Below are 17,662 nucleotides of genomic sequence, written 5' to 3' on the forward strand. Positions count from 1 at the left end.
TTCAGTGTGCACAAATGTAATGATTATTTTATTGGTTAATGTGCAAATATGAGTTAGCTAATGACTTTGCACGTCTGATCAAATCTTAAAAGTCTTTACAGGGACGGTAACTGCTTCATCTCATGAAAATGGTTATATTGTCTCGAGTCTCTGCTGCTGTCCTTCTATTCAGTTTTAAACCATTCATATTTTTTATACTAAACGAGAGTCTCCAGCAGTCTATCCCCTCTACGCTGCTTGGGCTACTGACGAAATATGAGCCTGAGCAGAAGTGAGTGGCTATAACTGACTGAGAGAGTCAACTAACCGCTTTAAGACTAACACAGTGCCAACTGCTGGTATGAATTGTTATGGCTAGAAGGAAATGTGTAAATTCTGTCTTAACCTTACCTCCAGTACGGGCCAGGTAGTTAATGGCTAGGGACTCTAATTTACTGTTAAACAGCTCGGTAATGGTTTAATACTGAATGGAGTGTCAGTGCCAGTGGATTTCAGGCACAATAACTAATTAGATGTGATGAAGATAGAAGTTTCTGTTCCTACAGTATCCATTCAAAGACTTTAAATAACTAATCAGATGTGCAAAGTCCTTAATTACTAACTCACATTTTCCCATTTATCAATTTATAAAAAGGGTTATAGTGCCTAAAATATAATTTACTTTACCTAATAAGATACACTGCTCAGTTACTTTCAACAATAATCAAAAGTAATTGAAAGGATACTAAACATCAGGACAACTTTAGGTTAAAAAATAGTTTTTTGTGTATAGTTCTTGCCCATGCACTCTTGTTGCTCAATTGTCTGCCATTTAAAAGTTAAATCACTTTGTTTTTACAACCCTAGACACACATCTCCTGGCTGTGACCCATACATCTTCCCTACATTTCCTGAAAAAGAACCCTAAAGATATTAGCTTTCCATATTGATTAATATGTTTCAATTAGAGCTTCTTGTCTCCTGATCTGTTAAGAGCTTGCTAGAGCATGCAGACACATTGTGTGTGTCATTCAATTAGCAGAGCAGGAGAATCAAACTTCTAAAGTAAACACACTGTGCTGTAAGATCGGATTGAAAATGTAACTTTTTCATGTTGGCTGTAAATCATAAACAGGGGAGATATTGCTAGGGCTGCATAAACAGAAAGAACAGAAAGAAAAGTGATTTAACTACTAAATGGTAGAGACGTGAGTGAAACTACAGGTGCATGATTATATAAAACAAAACTGATTTATTAAGCTAAAGTTATGTTAGTGCTCAGACTACCCCTTCAATTAAAAAAAAATAATACTTTTTTTTATTTGAAAACTGATGTGACATTTTTAAGATGTTTTATTACTATATTTTAACTAGGGTTGGTTTAAAATGTAACACAAATGTGAAATATAAAAGTTAAATATTTTCTTTGAAGATATTTTTGTTCAACATTTTTAAAGGTTCCTCTTAATTTCTACTGGGATTCCTTCAAAACATTAAAGGAAGAAGATCATGAAAAATCAGGAGAGAAGCAATACGTTAATGTACCTATAGCAACCATAGGGGGGGACATTGACTTATTAAAGAATTTATCAGGATATAGCAAAAATATTCAGGGTGTGAAAAGTATATACATACAGTATCATTTTTATTACAATTGTGAACATTGTGCTCTTTTGCTTTATCCAATGAAAATGAGCAACTGTGCAGTCCCTCGAAGGGTTTAGTTGTATAGGAAATTGCTTGTCTATCCCAGAGGTTAGTCATAGGAAAAGTGACAGCTGTTTCCCCAGAGCCTCTGTAAATGCTGTGACAGTTAAGTTATACAAGTTGTCTACACCAGAGTCCTTACTCATGGCTTTAAAATATTTATATATTACTAAGCCAATTTATGGTAACTTAATTATGGTAATACATTTTTTTAGAAATAACAAATTATTTAATTACGGAAAAGGCAACCAAAAGTAGCTCACATCATTACTTTGTAATTCTTTATTTTACAATGACAGAAATTACGGCATGTGAACAGTACAAGGGCTTGTGCAAAAGCCAAATTTCGGGATTTACAGCAGTTTCACAATGATACAGAAAAATTAGAATGATTTGCTAAATGATGGTTCTATTGCTCAGAGACCTTCTTTGTGGCCGCATTCTGTCAAGGTTTTTACATTTTTATACAAACCAAAATTAAAATTAAGAAGGAAGGAAATGAGAAGGATGGTGGGGATACTCCATAACTTTGGAGTTATCTGTAAAACTCCGGAAAAGGAAAAGGAGAGGCTAGTCTTTGACTATTTTCGTTTTTTAACACATAGGTAATATATCAATGTTTATGTTCCGGACATGTCTCTATATCTAGTAAGCGGTGTTTCGTCCCGTCATTGTAGCTGTTTTTCGGTCCATCGACTTTTCGCTATTTGTGTCCTTTGGTACACATCATTTATTTTTTAAAGCGATTTCTCAAATATTTTTTCTATAAGAAATCTGTTATTGTACTACATCACGTAAAAGACTGTGTATAAATGCAAGCATTTCAGTTAGAATATAAAATAAGTTCTTAGTTATTTGTTTTCTTCTTGGTATGTCATGAAATGCTAAAAAAAAATCTTGTTACAAAGCTACACAATTGTTAAAGAATTTGGTTTGATTTAAGATAGGAGATAATTCTTATAAGGCTGGGAACGATTCATGTTTTTCTGGTGTGGGATGATGCATTTCATTTTTCTATGAGTAAAAAAAATGTTTATGGTAGATAATGAAAGGTCATAGTTTTTGCTGGTGGCAAAATTGCTAATTTTCTACCCATTTCCTCCCTTGACCACGAGAAAAGCTCATGGGGAAAAAAAAGTGCAATTTATTTGTATCTGTAATTAATTAAATTAAATGTTCATCTAAAACAGAAGTGCATTGTGCCAGGAGCTTATTAATATCTAGGGATGCACATATATCTCTGTATCTGACTATTTATCATTAACGGCGTGTGTATAATCATATAGCAGTTATACATCTTCTTGCAGGCCATGCAATTAAAAATAAAATTGAAAATTCTGTAGAAAATGCTACCTACAGGTATTTATGAGTGCTTTAGCACCGTTTTATACATGGGCAGCCTTAAGTTACTGCCTGTCATCCTCATGACAATGAGTGATAATTTTTTTTAGAAGTTTGACTAGTGGTACAAATTATGGAAAGGCTTTCTTTTTAAGACAGCTAAAGACCTTTTTTTTTTTTTTTTACTCCCTATATGAAACTATATGGAAAACAGTAAATTGTAAATAAATTTGAATACAAATATCATCATTAAATAAAACAATATTTATTGTATTAAAAAACAATAGTTTAATAAGAATATCTTTCCACTAAGTTTTTTTGTGCAACTCTATTCTTCTCCCGCTATTCGCGAAATCTGTACAATAACCAGCATAATTCATCCAGTTGCTTTTCACTGTTATGTTTTCTCAAGTGAATATTAAATTATTCATATGGTGTTTCATACTACTTGTTAACCTTAGTGTAATCAAAAAGATTGTTTGTATCACTTTATCTTTGATGCTTTCTCTTGCTGATTGTATAGTTTGCTGTACTTAATATTGAGAATAATTTATGGAGTTCCGATTAAAAATGTGACAGACCAAAAGAGTGTTCAGTTATGGTTTTAATTAAGTGATACCTAAAGAATTCATACATATGTTGCAGGTCTGAATCAGGTAAATGTGGAATGAAAATAGATTGAAAAATAGACATGATGATAAGACACAGAGCTGTAATTCTGGCTCATTCACACACATTTTTCTTTAAAAAGACGAGGTCTTGAACTATACATATCCTTCCGGGGGACACATACCTTGTAAGAACTTGGACAGTCAAGGAGCATCTTACATTTCATGTTATGACATCACCGATTGAGGTTGAAGTCACTTTTGCAAATTCTCTACGTCTATCTCGGTTTGAGTTGGAGATTGTTTTTTTTTTTTTAATACAATTACAGATTGATAAAATGGAATGAAATATGACCTTTTAATTAGAAAAAAATGTTTTATATAACGTCTATGATATATTTTAGCTATATCATAATAACCATTATGACCTAACTCGCTAAAATGTAAAGCTTGTTTATTATACATTTTTAATTTAAATGTATCTGGTGTAAATATAAATAAAAGTAAATAAAAATACTTATAAATAACTTTTTTGGTAGTTATAGCCCTAATCTGACATGACAGTTGCTCTTTAATATAGTTGCTGTGCATTTGCAAGAGCAGACTGTGTCAAAGTAATCTTCACTTTTAAGCAGACTTCTTGCAAAATTTGCCATCTGTTTCCCCATTTTTGGTATACCTTAACATGCCAAAAATACAGACATAAATGTCACTCTGAATAGTGAAGAATATAGTTATGTGATCCGCTTATAATTTTGGAACTCTGAATATCTATAAATATTATAATTCGCAATTCCTTTGAACATGTTCTACTTCTGCATTGAATAACGCACTTCTAGCGGCTTTATGAACTTTTAAATGTATTGGAAACTCAAAAAAGCAAAAAAAAAAAAAACACACACACAAAACCTAGAATAAATAAACAAATGCACTTTAACTAAAATTTAAAATAATCGCTTATTTTGAATTACCAGCATGCAAACCAAATCACAAGAGGTGTATTACTTATCTCTAGCAATGAAGACCAGAGGTCTATGAGACTGCTATAAAAAAATACTCAGAATTTCAACAACATTATATTATGTTTGCAATTTGATATTTTCATTTATTTTATTTTTTTGGACTGAAAAAAATTTCTTCCCCTGACTTTTTTATGTTTTCCAATTATAGTTGTGAAAATGTTAAAGACTATATTACTCTATAGGGCTTTGCCTCCTGCAGGCAATCTAAGGCCAAGCCAACATTTTAATTAGTTACCAGTGCTTAAACTGTCTTCTTAGAATATGACTCATGATGGAACTCAGCCATCAATCAAGTGACCGCCAAACGATGTAATGCTTACAAGGTAAAACAATCGCTACATGTTTGCAACAGTAACATGAAAACAAATATATTAGCAAAAAAAGCACAACGTATACAAATATATAGTTAATGCACTGATTTAAAAAAAAAAAACTACCGTATATACTCGATTATAAACCGACCCGAACATAAGCCGAGGCCCCTAATTTTACCCCAAAAAACTGGGAAATCTTATTGACTCGAGTATAAGACTAGGGTGGGAAATGCAGCAGCTACTGGTAAATTTCTAAATAAAATTAGATCCTAAAAAAAATATATTAATTGAATATTTATTTACTGTGTGTGTATATAATGAATGCAGTGTGTGTGAATGAATGCAGTGTGTATGTGTGTGTGTGTGTGAATGCAGTGTGTGTGTATGAATGCAGTGTGTGTGTGTATGAATGCAGTGTGTGTATGAATGCAGTGTGTGTGTATGAGTGCATTGTGTGTGTATGAATGCAGTGTGTGTGTGTATGAATGCAGTGTGTGTGTGTATGAGTGCAGTGTGTGTATGAGTGCAGTGTGTGTATGAGTGCAGTGTGTGTATGAATGCAGTGTGTGTATGAGTGCAGTGTGTGTATGAATGCAGTCTGTGTATGAATGCAGTGTGTGTATGAGTGCAGTGTGTGTGTGTGTGTGATGCAGAGTGTGATGGAGAGCCTTGGTGGGGGGGGGCATTTTTATTATTATTTTTTAAATTATTTTAATATTATTATTATTTTGTTTTATAAGTAATTTTTTTTATTTTTTTTTTATTATTAATATTTTATTAAATTTTGTTTCGGCCCCCCTCCCTGCTTGATACATGGCAGGGAGGGGGGCTCTCACTCCCTGGTGGTCCTGTGGCATTGGCAGTTCAGTGGAGGGGGGCTGGCAGGAAGCACTTACCTCTCCTGAAGCGCCTGTCAGCTCCCTCCTCCTCCGCGCCGGTCCGGTCTGCTCCCTCTGCCAGCTCACAGTGTAAGTTTCGCGAGAGCTGCGCTATGACCCCGTGGCTCTCGCGAGACTTACAATGGGAGCTGACAGAGGTGCTGACCGGACCGGCGCGGAGGAGAAGGGAGCTGACAGGAGCTGCAGGAGAGGTAAGTGCTTCCTGCCAGCCCCCCTCCTACACAGCCCCCATTCTGTATTATGGCAATGTAAATTGCCATAATACAGACATTGACTCCAGTATAAGACGAGTTGGGGTTTTTCAGCACAAAAAATGTGCTGAAAAACTCGACTTATACTCGAGTATATACGGTAAGTATGACCAGTTAGATTTAACTGTAAGAATATTACTTGTATGTGTAGAGACAAGATAAGAATGCATATAATAGCACACACAAAAAATAAATAAAAGAAAACTATTAACCAGCATTGTATAAATCTGGTTTATAAATAGTTCACATTTTAAGAATTCAGTAAAACATTGGAAATGTTCCTTCCCAATCGGATGGCTGGTCGTCTTTCCGAGTCATTAGATGGAGATGTTAGCAGAATAGTGCTTAGTTATGCTGCCTTTTGTGTTCTGATTTGAAGCTTTATTTCACCTCCAGTTAAAATCTATAGAAAAGGACTTTTTCTTTGAACTTGCATTTTTTGAAATGGAAATTTTAGCTCTGGTTCATCGTTGACCTTGGAGGCTATGGTCTCTTTCATACAGAACATTTCTTGAGAAAAAAATGTAATTGCGTCCGATTAGTGAGAGGCTATTAGGGGAGTGATATATTTAGCAAAAAAGATGAACTAGATTCTAGCAGTAACGCTTCAAAAAGATTTCACCACAAATAAGTCAAAGACGACACAATAGAAGGCTTATTACTGCTTGTTACATAGCTCCATTGTCAATGAGGCTGAAGTCTTTCAAGTTCCATCTTTTTTAAGGACCCTGATTTGGTGACATAAATGAACACTATTTAAATATGGTCTGGAAAGCACCAGACCATATCCTGGTTCTGGCAGCACAAAATCCTAAAATAATGTTTGGCACTAGGACTATCCTAAAAAATAGTTCAACGCACAGTACCCAATAAAATGGGGAGTAGATTAAAAGACATCCAGTTTATAGTGGGTCAGGTACCAGTAGCTATGTTTGTTACTGCAGGACAGAAAGCTCATAAACTCAAGGGGTATTTTTCTTCCATCACCCCTGTACTACTTTTATCCTGTGAGTTTGACAATGTTTCTGTTATCCAATATTGGACTCTATTCAATGTCATTATCTACCAATCTCCTAAATGCATGTAGTTGGACATTTGTCATTTAGATTACATGGTTTCTGAGTGGTGGACAGTGTAATCATAGTGCTATCATCCATAAAATACATCACTATGGGACAATAAACAACAATACAGAATTATATCCCCTACGGTGAAATCATTTACATAGAAAGTCCTTTTTAGATAAACATATATGAGTTCTATGTGATCGGTTTAACATTGAGAAGTGCCAATACAAACAATGTACTCTGGTTGGCTCAACATGATTTTTTTCCCCTTATATGTGGTGTATGACATCTGCTTTCAGATTTTTGTCAGCGTTGAATCTTAGATAATTTTTTTTTCTTCATTCTGAGCCACAGCTCAGTTTGAGGTTATTTCAATTGGTTATTATTCAAATGTGTGTCTATTTGAAGCACAATATATTTGAACTTTACAGTTTTGTTCAGATGTATGTTGCAAATAACCTGGATCTGAACCCCGTGCTCTCCAGTAAGATACCAGAAATGATATACATACATATAGCGCCTGTTAGAGCACGGTTGTAGTTTTTCGGCTTGTGGTATGAGATGAGATACATCTGATGGTACCAATAAGGGATAATACAGATGGCATTTCCAAAACCTATATCAAAAACCTGTGTTTGTGTCTTGTAGATTTTTGTGGGGGAACAAGTCCACAATTTTGGGATGTAAAGTTGGGAATTATATCCTGTACTGATCCTGCAGAATATGTTTGAACACAAATAAATAGAGTCAATGATTTAATTTAAACAAAGTCCAATGAAAATGTATAAGATTTCATGACATCATGGGTATTTATCTAAAAAAAATTGACCAGATAAAATTTGTGAAAAATTCTGTTAAGAAGTTAAAGTTTTAGTAATATATTCTTCTCCTTCTTCATAATCTATCACCTACTTAGCTGCGTCCTTGAGGATCTCTTACAGTATGTGCCCAAATTGAAAGGGAAGCTTTTAAAATTAATTCAATGTGATACCTTCACCTTGTGAAGTGCAATTTCTCTACATGCCTATGTATCAACATGTACGTTATTGAACGCTTGTCAATACTTGTCAAGGAAGTAACACCTCATGCTTTCTGTTACTCCCTCCATTTACTGTTTTTGTTTGCAGTGCAAGTAATGACAGACATGCTTGCGATGCCACAACATCATTGACAAGCCTTCAATAACGTACACGTTGATATATAGGCATGGCATGTAGAGATATCGGGAACCAGCTCCCAATGTCCACAGACCTTTCTCACCATCTCTGGGAGCAAGCCTCGGGATTATGTGCCATCCCAGTGTGTGAACGATAGATGGTTACTTGAACATTCTTGGTTCCCCACTGAGGAGAAGGACTCCGAACAGAAGTTTGGACTGGAGGCTTTGTCTGAGGTGTGGGCAGTGTCGGTTGCTGTCTTGGTCTTACCAGCCCTTCCAGAACCACTGGCACATGGCTTCAAATGATCTACAGAATTCTGTTTCCCTTATTTGGGTAGCTGCAGCATTGGAAAAGCTGCAAGTAGGCTGCCATCACAGGAGTCGCTCAGGAGCAATGTAGTAGTTGCTTTGTGGGGACCTGGATAACCCCCACCGGCACTGTATGGTGCTCTAAGCTTTCTATGTACTTAACATGTGCCGAGCAGTCCTGAGACATAATATCGGTAGCAGATTCTTTGTGAGGCCCTTGGACCTCCTACAATTGTGGAAATTAAAATTTGGAACATGTTTCACAACAAAAGTTAACTCCTGTCCCATATGAATTATGTGCACAATTTTACAATATTTGGGGAATTAGGTTAAAACAAGATGCTGATCCAAACCCATCTCTAACAAACTTTTTACATTGATAATATAGTTTTCCCCCAGACCTCCACATTGTGGCCTTTATTTAAATATGGATCGATCACTGTTCTTTTAAGGTGCTTCCGGATTCTCTCATAATTATGATAAATATTACAATTATGTTTGCATGCATTGAATATTACCTATATATATATATCACTAATATATTTTTGAAAAACCCAATAAGAACTCGGTTGCAAAAGAAGTTGACATTTCTCTCTGAAGTCCCCGATTCTATTATATAGAATAAATTTGCCTGCATTTTAAACATGAATTCCATCCGCAGAACGTATTTTGTAATTTAAATAAAACCAGTAACAAATCATTTCTGCATCTAGATTCGCATGTTTGCAAATTTCCACATTTCTAATCCACATGTCTTTATCTGCCTGTCTTGTTCAATAGATCACTATGAAAGACGCTGTAATTTAGAGAGAGAAAATATGTTGTGATTGGCAACAAAAAAATGCAAAAATATGAGTAGGGTAATTTTGCACAGACCCCCGCACCCCACCCCGTCTTTAACTGTGGATATACAAATACTGTGCAGTTTTGTTGTTTGTTAAGCAATGATGGACACACCAAAATGTATTTTATTTTTGTGAATTTAAATACATGGTTCTATTAATTTACTGAAAAGTGCTACGCTCGCGGTCAGCTTTACTCAAAAATATAAAGTAACAATAGAATTTGATGACTGAAGAGAAAGGGAACAGACTTTAAACATGGATGTAGAGAAGATGCAATTTCTGTGTCATTGTGAAATATGTCAAACACTGAATGAAGCGATTTCCAACAATGCACTCAGCTCCTATACAGATTAGATATGCTATCTCCAGGTAGTGCTGTAGCCAGAGGGACATACAATAATAATTGTCTGGTTATCTTGACATCTAGAAGGATTCCTACTATCTTTTGGGATGTGGGGGATTTAATCTTACTCGAGGTAATATAATTATTTTAAAATGCCGTACGTTATAAACAAATGCAGTAGCTATTTCTTGGAAGCTGAATTTCAAGAACCGATTGATCCACCTGTGATTCTTAACTAAAGAATAAACACATAAAGATTTTTTTTCTATAGCCAGGACGTACTTGAAAATGAGAGAAATCTCAATGTATCCTTCCTGGTAAAATATTTTATAAATAAATATATATATAAGGTGGATTGTGATCTCAGTTTACATAGAGACAGTGGAAATGATTATCTGCATATAAGGGCAAGCTGCATGCAACATATCTATCTACACCCCACCCAATATTCCAAATGGAAAAAGAGGGACACTATTTATATGAAATTATATGTGATATAAAAATTTATGTAACTAAAATATAATTTAGAACAAGAATGATGTATCAAATTTACATAACTCCTCACTTATGGTAGTTTAAAGACAGATTACTGGGAGTTTTATTGCTGTGGAGCTTGGTTACACACTCAGATATACCAGCAATGTACAGCTCCTAAAAAAAGGATATTAGATTAGAAAACAGGGACAGATGGATTTTGGCCAAAATAGGGACTGTCTCTCCTAAATAGGGACACTTGGGAGGTATCTATCTATCTATCTATCTATCGGTCTGTTCATGTGTCCATCAATGGACAGATATGTCAGGTGGTTTTTTGTTTAGTTTTTTATTTCTATTTCTGCTACACCAATTAAATGCTTAATTGGAAATTAATCAGCAATAGAACACTTTGGGTATAGGCTAAGTGATTTTTACAGACAGACAGATACACCGCTGAGTTCTGTCCCCAACATTCAAGTATATTTAAGATTAAAAGTTGCATTTTCCATTAACAGTACAATTCTTGCAGAATACACTTGATCGCCACTTCAAGTTTTAAATACAAGCAAATAGAAAAACAGAACACTTTCTCACAAACAAAAATGCATATTTGGATTAAATGTGTGGTTGTATTACCAAGTGTTAGTATTAACTACACACATTTTTACCTTTATTTTGAAGAGGGTCTCTCGGCCCTTTAAACAGTTGTCACAGGTGGCACACTATTAGCCAACTATTCTAAACAGTCGCTTGTAGACACCATTTAAATCAACAGACAGGCAATTAGCAGACTGCACACAAGATTAACATACTGAATGTAATTGAAACACATCATACTCAGTAAAACAGGTTAGGTTTGATTCAGAATATTTTCCGCTGGTCAACATTATATACCATTTGATGATAACTTGTCCAACTTCGTATATCCTGTTACTCAAAAAGGTTCTGGAATTTTACATTTATATATCATAAGCTGTATTACTCATTGCCTAGAAGGCATCCACCACTGTTGAAATATTTGTAAAATAAGAGATTTGTAGTTTTCAGTAATCCCATGTAATCTCGTACAGGATAGTGAAGTGACTAGGAATTGTCAACAATTGTTGACGTGTATTGAAAGCCGAAAAGAAGGTTTTATGAACATACAACAGAGCTTGTCCCCCCTGACAGCTGAGTCTGCTGATCGGAGATCAGACAACCAATAAACCTCTGAAGTTTTGTAGCCTGTAGAAAACAGAGATATATATATTTCATACTATCAGCAAATTCTTTCGCAGTATGGCAGTAATGAAAGAAATTGAGATTATTCTTATTGTCAGAAGAGACAAGTTAATTCTCCTATCTATACAAGGAAAAAAACATAATTTAGATAATCCAGGAGCAATAGGAAGTCAGTATTCAGCAGCTAAAACTGAGAAAATCTATTGGTGGGTAAACTGGAAATGACACTGTACATGTTTTTTTCATAAACTCAGAATTAAGGAAATTAAACCCATTTTGTAGGCTAAAATAATCAAGATGTGGCTTGAGATTTTTTTCTAAAGCAACAGTTTTGGGCTACATTTTACATTTCTCCTTCAACATATTTAAATGAAACATAATTGTATAGCTGTAAATTCATTCTAAGATAAACTGAAGTCTGTAGTTCTCATAGTTATCCTAAAGAGGAATACATTATTATTGATAGATACAGTGAGAATATCTCCTTATTACTACAAAACCTCTACGAACGTATCTGCTACAAAGCATTGTATATCACTTCAAAACTGATAATATGATCCAACAAAGTAACTTAATAATTATTTTTATGAAAAGACTGACTGTAAAAAAAAACAAAAAAAAACTGTTTAACATTTACTCAGTTTTCCTATAGCATTACATTATAACCTGTTGGAAAATTTTTGTATGAAGAGGCAGCCAGATCTCCAGGTTTTTTACTTGACATTTTCTCCGGTTAATGACAAAAATGGCAATTCTCACACTTGGAATTTCTATACATTGAATTAATTTTGTGTGGTCCCTTTATCCTTACCAAAACCCACAAGGTCTTTTTTAAAAGTGTCAAGAGTAATACTGCAAGTAATAGAAACAGTCCAATCAGTCTGAAAGTATAAGGCTCTGTCTATCCTTAACCCTCCTATTCACCCTAAAAATATTATTAATATAATTAATATATAAATGATTGTTTTGCAGCGTTACACTGCTGTATTTTTAGATTTGTAGTACCCCTATATTTAGTGTATATTTGTTACCAAATAAGTCCATTAGTATTCTGTAAATAATTGTATTGGTCCTAAATCTTTTAAGAAAGAAATAAAAAAAGAAAACACAAACTGGCTTTTTTTACAGAAAAAAAAGCCAAAAAAATTATATACAGAATAACAGAATAGAATAATGTAGACTAGTGTTCTCAAGCCATTTATATTATAATACTACACTTTTAGGGATACGAGTCCATTTCACGAGACAAAACCGAAGTATCAAGATATGTACATGCGGCCAACTACCGGTAACTAATATTGTTTACAAAGATATAATTATAACTTTCCTAAATGCACAGTTACCCCTATAAGATATTAATATACTAATGCGAGATATAACAATGCTTACTTTGGATCTATTTATAAAGCAATGACAAATTGAAGATTTGGATCAAAGTGCACAAATTAAAAAAAAAAATTGAATTTGATGTATTTTTCCTTCAAATCTGTAAGCTATTTTATCAATGAACCAACACTAGTACTGAATAGACTGCTATTTACTGAATGATTAAAATATCAGGTCAATAGAGTAATTAATACATACCATTTATAAAGAATATTTAATATATATAATAAAGCTAATTGACTGACTCAACCATTTTGAGAAATAACTTGATTTTTCATACAAGCTAAGACATTTAGTTTTGTTTATTTCTAAAATATTATACTTGATTACCAGTATATGTCAGTCATCATTATATTGGGTGAAATTTATGTAAAAAGTGGTCTAAAGTACTCAAATTGAGGCAATCAACATTGTCTCAATGTGACAAGTAGGAGATGGGTGTGTGTGATCACAGCCTTATCATTAGTAGTATGGTGGGAGTCAACAATGTGCTCGTATGAGAAGAGAAATAGCGCTTTATCCTTCACATCCAGCACCTGTGGAAGCAGTCCCTCTCATCATGGCAGACAGCCAAATTAATTACAGAAGAGAATGTGGAGATGACTTCAAAATCATCATCCATCTGACCTCCTGTACTGGTGTCATGCTACAAATCCTACACTGTTGGGCAGCAATAAAGTGTGCACTTGTGGGGGGAGAGGGGGGTTATTAGAAGAGGGACACAAGTGGGGGAAGAAGCAGAGATAAGGGGGAGCAAGTTGGCAATCGGTGTGATAAGAAAGGTGAGGCAGTGTGGAGATAAATGTAAGTAAGGAAACAAGTAAGAAAAAAGGGGTACGAGAGTAGGTGAACAAGTGGAGAAAGGAGGAATATTGGGAGAGGGTACAAGTGGTAAAAGGGGAACATGTGAGGGAAAGAATAATAAACAGAGGAGGATGGAAAGAGATAGATGAGGGTGGATGGGGGCTGGAAACACAATGCACAAACACACCCGCATACATGCACACAAATAAAACACTGACACTCTGAAAAAATACACCACTAAATTCACACATATAACACTGTGCAAAAATATACCCCATATTCACATGCCCACACTTCACACAAATATACCGTACATTCACACACAGTTTAAAATGAACCTTTAAAATAAAAAAATAAATTGCTAGGCAAAAGGGTCATACACACCAAAACCATTTTTGATTTTTAAGATAAAGTAATTTCGGTATTTCAAGAGTCCTTTTAATAATCTTCATCTTTATTATTGCACTCCCAGCCTGTCACAAAATCTCCAGTTGCCTTCCAAGGCGCGCGCGCACACACACACACACACACACACACACACACCTCTCCACCAGTCACTTGCACACATTTCCAATTACATACCCCCAGCTCATTTCCCAGCCACTTACACACACACCTCCAATTACATACCCCCAGCTTAATTCCCAGCAATTTACACACACCTCCAATGACATACCCCCAGCTTAATTCCCAGCAATTTACACACACCTCCAATGACATACCCCCAGCTTAATTCCCAGCAACTTACACACCCCTCCAATGACATACCCCAGCTTAATTCCCAGCAACTTACACACACCTCCAATGACATACCCCAGCTTAATTCCCAGCAACTTACACACACCTCCAATGACATACCCCAGCTTAATTCCCAGCCACTTACACACACACCTCCAATTACATACCCCCAGCTTAATTCCCAGCAACTTACACACCCCTCCAATGACATACCCCAGCTTAATTCCCAGCAACTTACACACCCCTCCAATGACATACCCCAGCTTAATTCCCAGCAACTTACACACACCTCCAATGACATACCCCAGCTTAATTCCCAGCAACTTACACACACCTCCAATGACATACCCCAGCTTAATTCCCAGCAACTTACACACACCTCCAATGACATACCCCAGCTTAATTCCCAGCCACTTACACACACACCTCCAATTACATACCCCCAGCTTAATTCCCAGCAACTTACACACCCCTCCAATGACATACCCCAGCTTAATTCCCAGCAACTTACACACCCCTCCAATGACATACCCCAGCTTAATTCCCAGCAACTTACACACACCTCCAATGACATACCCCAGCTTAATTCCCAGCAACTTACACACACCTCCAATGACATACCCCAGCTTAATTCCCAGCAACTTACACACACCTCCAATGACATACCCCAGCTTAATTCCCAGCCACTTACACACACACCTCCAATTACATACCCCCAGCTTAATTCCCAGCAACTTACACACCCCTCCAATGACATACCCCAGCTTAATTCCCAGCAACTTACACACCCCTCCAATGACATACCCCAGCTTAATTCCCAGCAACTTACACACACCTCCAATGACATACCCCAGCTTAATTCCCAGCAACTTACACACACCTCCAATGACATACCCCAGCTTAATTCCCAGCAACTTACACACACCTCCAATGACATACCCCAGCTTAATTCCCAGCAACTTACACACACCTCCAATTACATACCCCCAGCTCAATTCCCAGCCACTTACACACACCTCGAATTACACATTGCCAGTTCACTACCATTTACTTACACTCATTCATCTTGTAACATATCTCCACTTCACTTTCACATCACTTGCACATAAACTCCCAGTCATATATCCCCTTCACCTACTTGTCATTTACAGCCAACAACATGACACATTCACACAGAACTTACCTTACTTCACCCATTCATACATTGCCATCCAGCCGCCCACCCATCCACATACTCTGAACTAGTCATATTCTACCACCCACCAAGTGCCTTAGGCCCACTTCATCTCCCAATCCTTCCCACTCGCCCTATCACATTCACACACTGGGCTACATCAGATGTAACTTACCCACCGAACCTGTTACATATTGCCATCCAATAACCCACTTAGTCATGTTTACTATTAAATCATACCCGAAATGAGTCGCATCGACCCACTGAATCACACCATACTTCATATCAATGTATATATGAAGGGCCAGGGTGCACTGACACAACTGGCCTTGGGGCAGCACAGAGGGTAAATCTGGCCTGGGAAACCAGCAGATATATGCCATTGGTGACTCCTCACCTTTTATATTTTTGCAATACTTTTTAGACCAGAGCATGTGTAATATAATGGAAGTGGAACAGGGAAGCCCTACTTAAGAAGTCAAGTCATCAGCAAATGGTTTAACTACTTACATTGGGGGCCATAATCAATTTATCATGCTTGAAGTGTTATTTTAAAAGTGTTATACTATTCAAGAGGAGAACTATTAGCTGTAATTGTCCTTCCTACCTTAACCTCCTTTTGACAGTAATGACTGGTGAAGTTTAAAAATGGTTAGGTTTTGCCCTTGGCTTTTTGGGCACAGTTCACTTAACTCCATGTACTCAATACCTCCATGTACTCAATGAGATTACTGCTCATTAACACCATAAACCTATAGATCCATGTATTTGGGAAACAACAAATACAATAGAAAGATATGATTCCACCCCTGATACTATCACCAAGTAAGAGCCCTACTAGACAGAACAATATGCAGACATGTCTTAGAACATACAGGCTCCAATGGCACAACACAAAGACTATACAAGAGATTTATATCAAGGAAATTGGCATTTTTGAAAAATGTCCCAACAATTTAACATGGTTAGTTGCTTATCCTCTCTGGAGCATCTATAGCCATCTATAAGAGGGGAAGGAAAACATGGGTATAATAAATACACTAAGACAGACACAATGTTTATTTCTAACATAAATTTACTATTAGTCCTTACCACCCCATTTTTTTTCTTTTTGATCGCAACAATAATTGGGTGGGAGTGAGCACTGACACACCTGCCAAAAAGGACCAGCATCCACACATCAACTTTAATACAGTTTAGCCAAGTATCGAGCTTCTCAACAAGTGTGCCGTTTGAAGTGTAATTATACAAAAATGTCTAAACAAGTTTGCCATGATCAAGAACATCTGTCTCTAAAGCATCGATTCCATATTTTATAAATTCAGCCCTCTTTTTGTACATGAATTTTACTTAAGATAATGTTATCCTAACTCTTTCACATCAGTAAAGAACTTTTTCATATCATTTAGAACTTTCAGTAGGCTTCTTTGACGATGCTGCCAGGTGACCTGGTACCGCATGAAAGCACAAAGTGAGACGTACCTTTCTTTTTTGATTCCTTTTTCGAGCTGGGTTTAACAGCCACTTGGAGTTCTGTCTCAGTTGACATCCTATTATATCCTTAGTCGTCTTCACACAGATCCAGTGTCTCAGTCAGGCTCATTTAGAACTCTTCTCCAACAAAATAGCTTAGCCTTTATATACAATATCCCAAATCACATATCCCAGTCATTGCTTTAGTGAGCTGCAAGAAAAGAGGACAAATAACCATGTTAGTAAAAAAAACACATTGCCACAAAAAAGTTGTCAGGATAATACAGTTAGAATTATTTAACAGAAGAGGATCAAATCTAGGCTCGTCCTTTGTTCTTGGGAAACATAATTTTCTGTCACCCACTGTTATAGCTAACTGACATTGGTCAAAGTAATACTTCACAACTTAAGTCTTCCCAACTTCTAACTATCATACATATCTGCTACAAGTAAGGGCTGTCTATACCTAGCAACATATTAGGACAGCTTGTGGCTGATCCCACCATACCTCCCCACATTTCAAATGGACAAAGAGGGACACTTTC

The 17,662-nt window shown here is 36.0% G+C and overlaps 1 protein-coding gene across 2 annotated transcripts in view; it reads right to left on the reverse strand.

Annotated features, from left to right (window-relative positions):
• The window catches only part of DAB1 (DAB adaptor protein 1), a 626,843-nt gene that overhangs the window by 155,173 nt on the left and 454,008 nt on the right, over positions 1-17,662 (reverse strand). For both annotated transcript variants that reach the window (XM_063427999.1, XM_063427998.1), the window contains exon 5: positions 17,127-17,328. In XM_063427999.1, the coding sequence (XP_063284069.1) occupies positions 17,127-17,193 (67 nt within the window). In that variant the 5' untranslated portion in view covers positions 17,194-17,328. The remainder of the gene's footprint in view (positions 1-17,126; positions 17,329-17,662) is intronic.

This window comes from Pelobates fuscus, chromosome 7, assembly GCF_036172605.1.
Source record: "Pelobates fuscus isolate aPelFus1 chromosome 7, aPelFus1.pri, whole genome shotgun sequence".
Classification (NCBI taxonomy): domain Eukaryota; kingdom Metazoa; phylum Chordata; class Amphibia; order Anura; family Pelobatidae; genus Pelobates; species Pelobates fuscus.